Raw genomic sequence first — 12493 nt, 5'->3', positions numbered from 1 at the left:
CGTAAACATATTAAGCCAAACACGAACAAACATAAATAGGTACGTTTGTTTTATAGATTCGACAGAAAGAGATAATACGACGTTTTAGCTAGCTAGCTCTGGTCGGGTGCAAGTAATTACCACGATTATGAAACCAAGGTTTGTAATCTTGAAATAAATAAAAATATTTTTATACTTATTATTAAATAAAAATATATTCTGTGCATTTTACCTTTGCATTGTCCTTTGACACATGCATGTGTTTCTTCGCAAGCATTATCATCGCGACAGCCCTGCTTACAAATCCGATTCTCGCAAATGTAACCCTCACTACAGGCAGTGTCACTATTACAAATTGTTCTGCAGATACCTCGTATACATTTTTCGTTAGACAAACAGACATTATCGCTGAAAATTATTAAACGTTATTGTATCTTCCAAAAAAAAGATCATTACTTATAGTTGCAAATAGTGTTCCTGATGATTACCTTACATAGAGGCAGACATATAGTGAAAAAAAGTGTAAAAAAAATTATGTGAAAACATAGAAATTCGCTCACCTCCTGCAGGACGGATGGCATGTATCTCCATAACAACTAAAACCATCTGGACAGTTTTGGTTAGAACCACAAGAAGTGGTGACTCGCGAGCACACTAACTTAGGGTCACCTGCTAACTTTCGTGGACATGTACAAACAGGTTGATGATCTTTCGTGGCACAGATCGCATTAATTCCACAACTTGCCGGTTCGGTGCATGGGTCCCGACACTGTCCTGATATACAAGCTAATTTACTTGAACAATGTGAATTCGACCTGCACCCTATGGTGCATGAGCGTCCGTCACATATTTCATCATCGGAACAATGTTCATCTGAGGTACACGCATAACGACAGACACCTTCGTCGCACCTTTCTCCTTGCAAGCATTGTGAGCCATCGGCTGTGCATGCAGGTCTGCATCGGCTGTCCTCACATGTCCATCCATCTGTACAATCAGTGTTTTGACGACATTCTGATGACGGAGCACGGATACAACCAATATTTGGCGTTGGATTCGGTATCAAGCCCTCAATACACGAACAATGTGCTATTCTCTCCAAGACTGAACATACAGCATTTGGTCCACAAGGATTCACATCACTATCACAAGGATTTTTGCAAACATCATTCTTGCAAAATTCTTCAGGCCCACAATCATCGTCGTATCTACAGCCATATTGACAACTTTGTTCTAGACAAATGTGTCCTGGGAAACAATCATTATCAACCCGACAAGTCACTGTAAATTAAAACGCAAATTTTAGTGAATAAGGAATATTTTAGCCTGATTTCCAAACTACTTTGTATAATAATGCGTTTTAAATTATAATATATACTTACATAAACATCCACCTTTCGTGCACCTTTCGTTCAAAGCACATTCTTCATCGATATTACATCGAGGAATGCACATGGAATCTTTGCACATGTGGCCATTTTCACAATCACCAGCTGAACCGCACAATCTCGGAACTAGAAACAATCACAATTTTTTTTTTAATTCCATACGATGAAAAAAAAACAAACGAGTGCTCGTGAACGCCTTTACTAAAATCATAGGAAATCATTTCAGTTTTTTTTTTAAATATAATAATAACAAAGTTTAATCAAATAATGAGGAATTCAACAAAAATGAAAACATTTCTCGGATATTCAACAAGCGAATGAAAAACGCACTTGATGTGCTGACATATGACCATCCTAATAATAGCCATTTACAACATATTTAATGTTCACTCCTAATATCAAAATTATTCTGAAACACCTACTTCGAATGCATTCCATGTCTTGATTTCCTGTAAAACTTTGAGGACAGCTGCATTGAACAATGTGGTTATCAGTCCGACATATAGCATTTAAGCCACAAGTTTTTTCTAACTGACATGGATTAAGGCACTGTCCGCCGAAGCATTTCTCGTTGGATGCACATTCTTCGTCCAGGAGGCATAAAGCTAAAAAAATAGTGAATACGTTAGATGAGTTGAATTTCATACGGTTAAATATTACTAATTTAGTTTAGGTGCGTTAAATTTGTAGCATTGTATGCGTATCATCGGTCAGTAAAAACTAAAATTACACTAGCAGTAATTTAATAAAATTTCATATACAAATTATAAAATTACATATAATTTTTTAACAAACAAGAGTTGGGAACCAACGATCTACCGAATGGGTGGAAAGTATTCACTTGACAAAAGTTTGCAGCATTTGCTTAAACTAAATGGACAGCTTAAAGGGAATTTTTTTATTTGCGCTACTGTTTACATCTTTACCTTTGCAAATTCCCTTGTGGCAATACTGATCATCGGGACAGTTCGATTTAGAAGTACACGATATTTCACGTAGGTGACATCCTTTCTCACTATTAGCGTTTCCTATGAATCCAGTTTTACATCTGCACTGAGCGCTATGTCTCGAAGCGAAACATTCTGCATTTAATCCACATTTTACATTTTCACAGGCATCTACCGAAGAAAATATCGTTTAGGAACTTGATGACCAAAAATTTAATCCTATTAATAATTTTGTTATTTATCTTATACAATATAAAGTTACCTGTACACTTCCTTGTACCATCGATAACGGTACAACGTGCAGCAGTTGGACAATCTCGGTTAAACCTACACTCTTCAGCCTTCCGACATCCTTCTTCGTACGGATTTCCCACAGTATTTGCTGGACATGTACATTCTGCCCGGTCTCGCGCACTTTTACATTCCGCTCCATTTGCACAAGGGCTTAATTTACACCAATTTATTTCAGTACATCCTTTTATTGGATCACCGGTATAGCCAGGTTGACAATAGCATACATTTTTATGCTTCTCTGATGAACAAATAGAATTTTCGCGGCATTCGTTTTTAACTAGACAGGCTATTTTACACATGTTACGATCACATACTTTATCTTCAGAGCATTCTGTGTCCGTGTCGCATTCTTTTCGTTGGCATCCTTCCAACGGATCACCGAAGAATCCTAAAGCGCAAGAACAAGTTGGTTGATGATTTTTTCCAAGACATTCAGCCTGTCGGCCGCATGGATGTTTATCGCAAACTTTAATACATTGAGGTATTCCATTTTTCCCCGTCGAACACTTTTCGTCATCCAGACAATCATCGTTAGATATGCACTGAACTTCTTTGGTACATATACTATTTAAACAATATTGAAATTCTGGACAAGTATCGTTGAGACTGCAACTTACTCGACATGTATTTTTTATACAAACTTGGTTGTTCAAACAGTCTCTGGAGTTTTTACACAGGCCTGAAAAAAATAAATGTATAAAGTTGTTGACTTAAATAAACTTGCATTGGAAATAAGTACGCTGGTATCCTTATTCCTTATTCCTTTTTGCAATACTTTTTAGCGGACTACTTAAACTATTTTCCTGTACAACCATTCACCCGAATCACCCTTAAGAGTAATGATTAAAATTTAAAATAGCATGTGTGGCTCCTCAGCCTTCGAAGAATACCGATCTCAAATCTCATCAATAACAATTTAGAAGTAGAGTTGTGAAAAACGAACAGTCAAACAGATTTCGCTTCACATTTAAACTATTAGTATGGATAACATAAATTAATTACCAAAAATGTGACTTACTAAAAATGCGAAACTTACCAACGCATAAATTATCCACGCATTTTGTTCCTGAAGAGCATCTGTCATCAGTGGTACAGTATTGAATTGGAACACAGCCAAGAACAGGATCCCCGGTATAACCAGGCGAGCAGATACAGTTCCCAACGTGACTTTTGGAGAAACAATCCGCATTCCGGCCACATGCCCTTGGCAAACTGCATGCATTTTTGCATTTGTTATTAACACACGCCTCCTCTTGTGGGCAGTGGTTGTCTTTTGTGCATTCAAACTTAATGCATTTCTTGTAGGGATCACCTTGACTATCAGACGGACACTCACACTCAGCTTTATGTTTTGTTACAAAACAATTAGCATTTTCGCCACAAGGTGACAATTTTTCGCAAGGATTGACACAATGGTTGTTGAAGCATTTTGTTACTTGAGTACAATCGTCATCGGTAACACAATCTCCTGGAAGCTTACAGCTGCCCGTGATTGTATCTTGTACTGTTCCATTTACACATTCGCATTTGTAAGATCCGAGTGTATTAAAACACTTCGAATTAAGCGGACATGGGCTGCTAAGACATTCATTTAAGTCTACGCATTTTTTATCTTTGAACAAATATCCTGTTGGACAGGTACACAGCATTTTATGATTCTCTATTTTGCAGTTGCCACCATCGCAGATTGACGGTTCGCATACGTCTGTAAAAATTAATTGAGGAATAAGTTTCATGTTTTTGTGCTTACAAGCTTGAATGTTTTGAAATATATTGTTTTACTAAAGTACCTACATCTGATCTTATAAATAATTACGACATGTAAACAATAGTTAATTTTTTTACAATTGAGTAACTTTGTGTAAGTTGCATTAAAACTAACCTGAACATTTATTGAATTTTAAATCACAATATTTTTCAGTATTGCAGTCTGAATCATCCACGCATTCCACCTTAAAGCATCCTATGTTTTTGTCAAATGGATTTCCGAGATATCCTTTTTTGCAAGCACACATTACATTATGATTCATAACAGAACATTCTGCATTTGTGCCGCAAGTGTTGTTTTGACAGGGATTTGAACATTTTCCTTGTATACAAGCTAATGAATTGTCACACTGTTCATCATTTCTGCATTGATTAGGCAGTAAACAACCGCTTCTGTAAGGATCACCAGCAGCTCCTACTGAGCAGACACATTTATAAGATCCTGGAGTATCAACACATTGAGCTGATGGATGACATGGATATTCCAAACATTCGTTTAAATTAGTACATTCTTCGTTCCGTAGTTCGAATCCAGCAGTACATTGACATTTCATGTTATTGCACACTAGATTGTTCAGGCAATCTAAATCTGATTTACATCCCGGTACACATACGCCCGCATCGCAATGTTCCCCGTGTAAGCAATTAGTACTCGAATGACAAATTCTTAAACATTTATTGTCACTACATTTTTCTCCAATAGCACAACCAGTACTGTCTTTGCATGGTACTTGACACAAAAACCCTATGCACATATGATCCGGTGGGCAATCAGATGTTCTATCACAGACACTTGGTTTTCGGACGCAGCCTTGTTGAGGTGTCGGTGCACCTTGAAAACCTAGAGGGCATTCACAATTTGTACTGTGGTTTATTCTGGAACAAATAGCGTTTGGACCACATGGTTTTGTTGTCAGACAGGGATTCACACACTTGTTGTTTACACATGCTTCTTCGGAAAAACAATCTTCATTATTTCTGCAACCAATTAAACACTGTCCGCCAATGCATGCCTGGCCATGTCCACATTGTGTATGCTTATTACATTGAGCAACACAAAGGTTATTTTTGCATATATCTCCAAATTCACACTGGCTTGAGTTTTTACAAGCCGTAAAACATTGGCCATTGTTACAAATGTCTCCGCCGCAATCTTTTTCACTCGAGCATGCCAACAACTTCTTTTTACATGCATTGTCTTGTATTTTTTCATATCCCTCTGGACACATACAAACGGCCTTTCTATTGATAATTTGACATAATGAATTGAGCCCGCATGCTCCATCACAAGTATTGACGCAGCGATTTTCAACACAGACAGCTTCTCTGGGACAGTCACCATCTCTGAGACAAATATCTTGTTTTCGACAGCCGTCTTTGATTGGATCACCTACATATCCATTAGGACACTGACAACTAAAGGAAGAGAAGCTGGACTCGCAAATCGCTGACGGGTGACAAGGATTTGAATTACAAGCATCGTCTTTTTGGCAGCTTACTTCAGGCTTCGGATCGGGACTGTAACCATTAGGACATTGGCAAATAATTTTATGATTTTCTGCTATACACACTGCATTATCACCACAAGAATTTACAGTACAAGCATTGATGCATGTGTATGTCATACGGTTACACAATTGGTGCGACAAGCAATCATCATTATGTACACATGGTACAGATTGGCATCCTTTTTCTAAATCATCAGGACTTCCAGTAAATGGTCCAGACGGACATTGGCATCTGGCAATATGATTTTTAGTAATACAAAAAGCATTAGGACCACACACGACGTTTTGACATGCCGATACACACTTTTTATTACCACCAAAGGTCCTACACACTTCGCTTTCTCTGCACTGTGCGTCATCTGAGCACTCGTTTTTATCTATCGCTAAACAGCCATCACGATCATTAGGATTTCCGATAAATCCATTAATACATTCACATTTACTTTTATGATTTTTTGTTACACATTTAGAATTTTCAGGACAATTGAAAACAGAGCAGCTATCCTCACATTTTTTGACACCTAGAACATCTTTATTACACGATTTATTATCATCGCAATCATCATCTTCTTGACAATTTGGCGTTGAAGGTTGTTCGCAATTCGAGGTAACAGGATTCCATAGAAAACCATTATCACACTCACAACGAGCGCTTTCCGCAACTACTCTGCAAACTTCATTTGCACTACAAGCTATGGTGGTACATAAGTCTATGCATCTTTTCGTAGATCCTTCTAGTGACATACAAACAAAAGGCTCATTGCAATCGCTATTGTCATTACATTCGAATTCATTTGGCTCTCTTTGTTCTAAATGACAGCCAACCTTAACGTCTGTGGGTTTTCCAATGTATCCATCTGCACAAATGCAATGGGCTTGATGGTTGGCACCAATACAAAGTGAATTTGGTCCACATTGTAATTTACTACATGAGTCAACACACTTGCGAGTGTTTTTTGCTACTTGAAAACAGATTTCCGAATCTTTGCAATCTCCGTCAACTAGGCAGCTATCATCGGGTACGCAGCCTTTTCGTAGGTCATTAGGATCTCCAGTATGACTTGGTAAACAGTGACATACGCCTTCTTCGCAAACAGATTTAGGTCCGCACGCAAGTTTCTCGCAAAGATCAACACACTTAGATTTGTCACAAACAAATCCATGAGGGCATGTAGTATTATGTGAACAAGTACACACAGCGCCATCAGTGCATTTTGCAACTGAAACTTGTGAGCACAATTCATATGGGTTACCGACGTATCTGCTCCTACATATACAACTAAAACTTCCTGGCGTATTAATACAAAGTGCGTTCTCACCACATGGATTTGTACCACATTCATCTATATCTTTACATTGAATATTAGGATTCCCTACATAACCTGGTGGACATAAACATTCTATGGAAGATTTCGTTTGTTGACACACAGCATTTCGACCGCAGGAGGCTGTGGCGCATGTTATTTGTTTACGTGATAAACACTTTTTATACGGATTTCCTGTGAAACCTTTATTGCATTTGCAAATGTTGTCTTTTCCATATACGCAATGTGCATTGGTTCCACAATTGGGTTCACAAGCTGGTGGAGAGACAGCTGTAATAAGAAATATAAAAATATTTACTAATAAATAACCTACTGCAGTAATAATATTTACAATTTACAAATATTTTGTTCGATACAACTAAACAAGAAAGATATCACTTACGTGGCATGCACAACAAATCCGGATTTCCAATGAAGAATGGATTACAAACACATCTACCGGTTTGAGAGTCACAAGTCGCGCCAACACCACAAAGAACTCCCTCACATCGTTGTCTGCAACGTCCAGCCACACAGGTCAAAGGATCTTCACATGGAATCCCTGGTCCACACTGGTCTCTACTGCACGAACCACCAGGAAACGGATTTCCTACAAAGCCCTCAACGCAAACACATGTCGGTCCCGTTTTCGAAATAATACACTGAGCTCCTGGGGCACAATTATATGTGTCACATGCTAAAATTAATAAAACTTGATTAAATTCACGCCATTAAATAATTTGTGTACATACCTATTCTAATTATAATATTTTAAATTTAATTTAATAAATAAAATCTCTACCTTAATTAGGTTTTTAATTTATGTTTTACTCGTTTAAAACAAGCAATTACTAAAATATATACTACTAATTATTAATATAATTTAATTTAAGTGATAAACAAAACAAAATTACCTGAAATACATTTTCCACCTTCAGGTTTGGTGTAACCTGGATCGCATCGACACCATGCTGCATGATTTTCAACTTCACAAAATGCATTTGGTCCACAAGAAATGGTGGCACATGGTGAGATGCATGTATGATTTAAGCATGCTAATGTATTAGGGCATTGATCATCAGAGCTACATAAATGTTTTTGTGTTGGTTCCTCTTCAAATACGCCTACAAGATTATGATAATTATTATTTATTCTTTATTCAATTTACTAGGCACAATTTAATAACCAAGCAAATATTAAAAAAATCAATTTAAATATCGTTTCCAGAAATATAATATCTTATTATTAGCAATTTAAAAGTCTTAAATTAATATTTAACTTAAATAATTTCAAGCTGATACAAAAAATAAAAGATTAATAAATACTCACATCCACTCCTGTATGGATCTCCGATCATATTCGGTGGACAATCGCATTTATAACCCCCTTTTTGATCATGACAAATAGCTCCGTATGCGCAAGGAGAACTGTGACATTCGTTTCTTTTCGTGCAACCGGTGTAAGGATCGCCTTCATAACCAGCCATACACATGCAACGCGGTGGATCACTTGGAGTGCATTTAGCGTTAATACCACAAGTAAAACGTTCGCAAGGACTTTTGCACTTTTGCCCATCTGTGACATCTAAATAAAACGGCGGAGGGCACATACATTTACCTGGTTGAACGCATTTTTCGTTAGGGAAACAATCGGAATCACTAATGCATCGTTTTTGGTTTAATGAACAGTGTCCTTCGATCTTGTCTTTACTATATCCGGGAGGACATTTACATTCAAAAGAGCCCACGGTATTTATACATTCTGCCCCAAATCCACATACAGGTGTGCCTGAGGTGCATTCATTAATGTCTTCACAAGTACTGTCACTGGTCTGCGTGTAACCGGCTGGACATGCACAATAACTAACTTCATCAGAAATTACAATGCATTCTGCGCCTGTACCACATTTATTATCTTTACCGCAACCAGAAAGAACACAGCTTCCGTCTATCATTTTATATGGTGGTTGACACTGGCATGAAATGTCATCACAAAGCTCGCAAATTTTATATGGGTTACCACTATAATCCTGAGGACATTTACATTCATAGCTTCCAGGTAGATTTTTACAAATAGCATTTAAACCACATGGAGAACGTCCGTGTTGAACACATTCGTTAATATCTTCACATAATCCAGTTTCAGAATTACGTGTGAATCCTTGAGGGCAAATACAAACATTTCCACCATCATGTAAAATACATTGTTCACCTTCTGGACAAGGATTTAAGTTGCTACACTCGCTTAGTATTTTACCAGGATTACATCCTTCAACGTATGGATTTCCAGTGAACGTCGCAGGACATTCACATTGAAAACGTCCTGGTAGATTTTTACAGACAGCACCTACGCCGCATGGTTTTTCATCACACTCATTCATATCCTGACACCCTAGTAGTGAAGATGGATCACCTGTGAATCCACTCTTGCAAGTACATTGGGCTTCTTGATCACTTAATAAGCACTCTGAATTAGTGCCACATTGCAGAGATTCACAAGGATCTGTTAAAAAAATATAAATATTAAATTGACAAATATGTATGCATAAATGCGGAATAGCAATTAAAAAAGAATACTTACGTCGGCAATCATTTCCGATATTGGGCTCGGGGCACAAACACCTAGCATTAGAATCACATACTGCATTTCCAGGACAGTCCTTGTCTCCTTTGCAAGCAAGAATTTCAGCGCATCGTATGTGTGGGTCTGGATCTGGTATAGTACCGTCGGGACATTCGCAACTATAAGATCCATCTCGATTCAAACAATCGGCTCCTAAGCCACATGCTCCTTCTAATTGACATTCATCAATATCTGAACACTGTTTGTATGCATCACCAGTATATCCTTCGGGACAATTACATGAAAAACTTCCAGGAGTGTTTGAGCAAATGGCATTTTTTCCACAGCGGCCTACTGGACCCAGTGATATGTCGCATTCGTCTAAATCAATACAACCAGCTGCTATATCATGGGGATTAAATGTCCATCCATCTTCACAAACACAATACGCCTCCATTCCATCAGGCTTACAATAAGCATGTTTTCCACATTTAACATCTTCACAAGGGGCACGACATCCAATCTTTGGCGGAGATCCAACAAATCCCGCAGCACATTGGCAATTGTAGCCCCCGGGAATATTAATACATAAAGCATTTTCACCGCATACTGATTTATTATTTGAACACTCATCAACGTCTTCGCAGATGGAGCCCTTGGCATTGAAGCCTTCCTTGCAGAAACATTGATGATCAATACACTCGGCATTATTAGTGCAATCAAAGTTTGATTTGCACAGAATATTGACGTCAACCTAAAATAATAATTAACGTTGGAATTAACGATTCAAACTAAAACGGAAATCATTGAATTTTTAACGAAAACCGTCATTTCATTTATTTGTTCTTCAAGCTTAAAAGCTGTCTAAAATTAAAACTTTGTCGGAGCCCATACATACCACAGTATAAATTCTATGACCCATTTCTTTTTTAACGGTTAGGTATGCCACACTTGCATCAGGAACGCATGACAACTTTGTAATACATCCGGCTTTTTACTGACATTGTTGACAGTCGAGCTTGCGGCCCACCTGGGTGGTCACCACCATCGTTCATGGGTATGGGCCAGGGGCACAGCCAAACCAGAACTTAAAAAGAGGCAGCATCACGTAATGTTCCCAGGCGGTTACCCATCCAAGTAATGACCACGCCCGATATTGCTTGACTTCGGTAACCGATCGAAAACCGGTGTATTCAACATGGTATTGAAGTTAGCCTTATATCAGTAAGTTTATATGTTCTTAAATATTTTAATCTAGTACGCAATACCTATCTCCTAATATATGAAGTATTATGAGTTTATTGTACTATGTTTAAGTCAAAATTACTATTGCATCACGATTGAACTACTGGCGTAATTGATAAAAAATATAGTTTTACATATTTTACCTGTTCACATGCAATTTGAGGGTCTGGTTGTGCTGCGAATCCTTGAGGACAGACGCAATTGTAGCCTGGCGCAGAGTTTTCACAAATAGCATTTGTTCCACACGGCTTCTCTAGCGTCTGACATTCGTCCAAGTCCAGGCAACCATCTTGCGCGTATGCGTCTCCGGTGTATTCAGGCGCGCAAGTGCACACATAGCTGCCTGCCGTGTTCGTGCAGACAGCATGTGCACCGCACACAGTCTCGCTACTCTTACATTCATCCACGTCTGGTGTAACAAACAACGCACGACAAGTTCAATATACCGCTGGCAAGCGGATCTATGTATATCAAATCCAATACGTACACGAACAGCCACTACGAAGAAGAAAACAAAGACACACAGACGATAGTGAGCAGGAAGAAACAGAAGAAGAAACATTTCTTTCCAAACGATTCACCGAAACGATAGTATGAAAACGAAAGTCGCCGAAGTTGTTCAAGGTCGACGATAGCGAGGTGGACTGTCGCTGAAAATGACATCTCTGTTCAAAGGTTTTAATTTCATTAGTGTTAAAGTTGGTTACATTAGTAGAAGCGTGAGGCTACCGCGCGTCTTTCAACGGTAGTTTGAGCGCGAATAGTTAGATTCAGCGCGTTTCACTCGAAAGACAATGTCAAGAAGCGTTAGTCCACACTGAATAAAATAGCGACGTCACACCAGTGCCGTGTAACGATGCTAAGCTTACCGGAACAGAGAACATCGGGGTTTCCATCAAAACCTGGCGGGCAGACGCAGCGGTATGCTCCCGGAAGATTTTCACACAAAGCACCGCGACCGCAGGCAGCGCGAGCGCACTCGTCATGATCATGACATGCGACTCGTGGATCGCCTTCGTAGCCAGGTGGACAGCTGCACTCGTAGCCGCCGTCTATGTTGCGACAAATGGCCACTTCGCCACACGTTGATTCATTGATGCATTCATCAACATCAACGCACTAATAAATAAGAAAAGTGGTAAGTGGGCTTCAATAGATAACACAAGAGCTACTTAGCGATCTTAATTAACATAGTGAGAGATACCATACCACAAATACCTATACTTGAAAAAATTGTCTTACTATAACTGTCTATTAAGATATCTTCTCCGCGAAACATTAATATAAAATTTCTTGGAACGCAACAGGAATTATTTTTTTGTGAATAAAGTTAAAGTAGTAAACTAACAAAAACATTACAATCGAAAGGAATTACGTACACCATCGAATGGATTCCCAGTGTAGCCGGCTTGACATGAGCACGTGTAGTTTCCAGGATAATTACGACAAATTGCATGCGTTCCACAAGCACCAGGTCGACGACATTCATCGATATCTAA

The 12493-nt window shown here is 38.5% G+C and overlaps 1 protein-coding gene across 1 annotated transcript in view; it reads right to left on the bottom strand.

Annotated features, from left to right (window-relative positions):
* LOC692894 (notch-like protein) overlaps nt 1-12493 on the bottom strand; it is a 105220-nt gene that overhangs the window by 74866 nt on the left and 17861 nt on the right. Inside the window, exons 7-21 of the mRNA XM_021347059.3 lie at nt 12374-12489; nt 11864-12113; nt 11138-11403; nt 9768-10503; nt 8517-9689; nt 8102-8311; nt 7591-7884; nt 4491-7478; nt 3645-4313; nt 2577-3287; nt 2294-2485; nt 1790-1972; nt 1362-1493; nt 540-1260; nt 212-387 (exon numbers count right to left, since the gene is read on the bottom strand). Of these exons, the coding sequence (XP_021202734.2) occupies nt 212-387; nt 540-1260; nt 1362-1493; nt 1790-1972; nt 2294-2485; nt 2577-3287; nt 3645-4313; nt 4491-7478; nt 7591-7884; nt 8102-8311; nt 8517-9689; nt 9768-10503; nt 11138-11403; nt 11864-12113; nt 12374-12489 (8817 nt within the window). The remainder of the gene's footprint in view (nt 1-211; nt 388-539; nt 1261-1361; nt 1494-1789; nt 1973-2293; nt 2486-2576; nt 3288-3644; nt 4314-4490; nt 7479-7590; nt 7885-8101; nt 8312-8516; nt 9690-9767; nt 10504-11137; nt 11404-11863; nt 12114-12373; nt 12490-12493) is intronic.

This window comes from Bombyx mori, chromosome 10, assembly GCF_030269925.1.
Source record: "Bombyx mori chromosome 10, ASM3026992v2".
NCBI lineage: Eukaryota > Metazoa > Arthropoda > Insecta > Lepidoptera > Bombycidae > Bombyx > Bombyx mori.
Note: the sequence above shows the minus strand (reverse complement) of the source record. Positions and strands in the feature narration are given on the sequence as shown.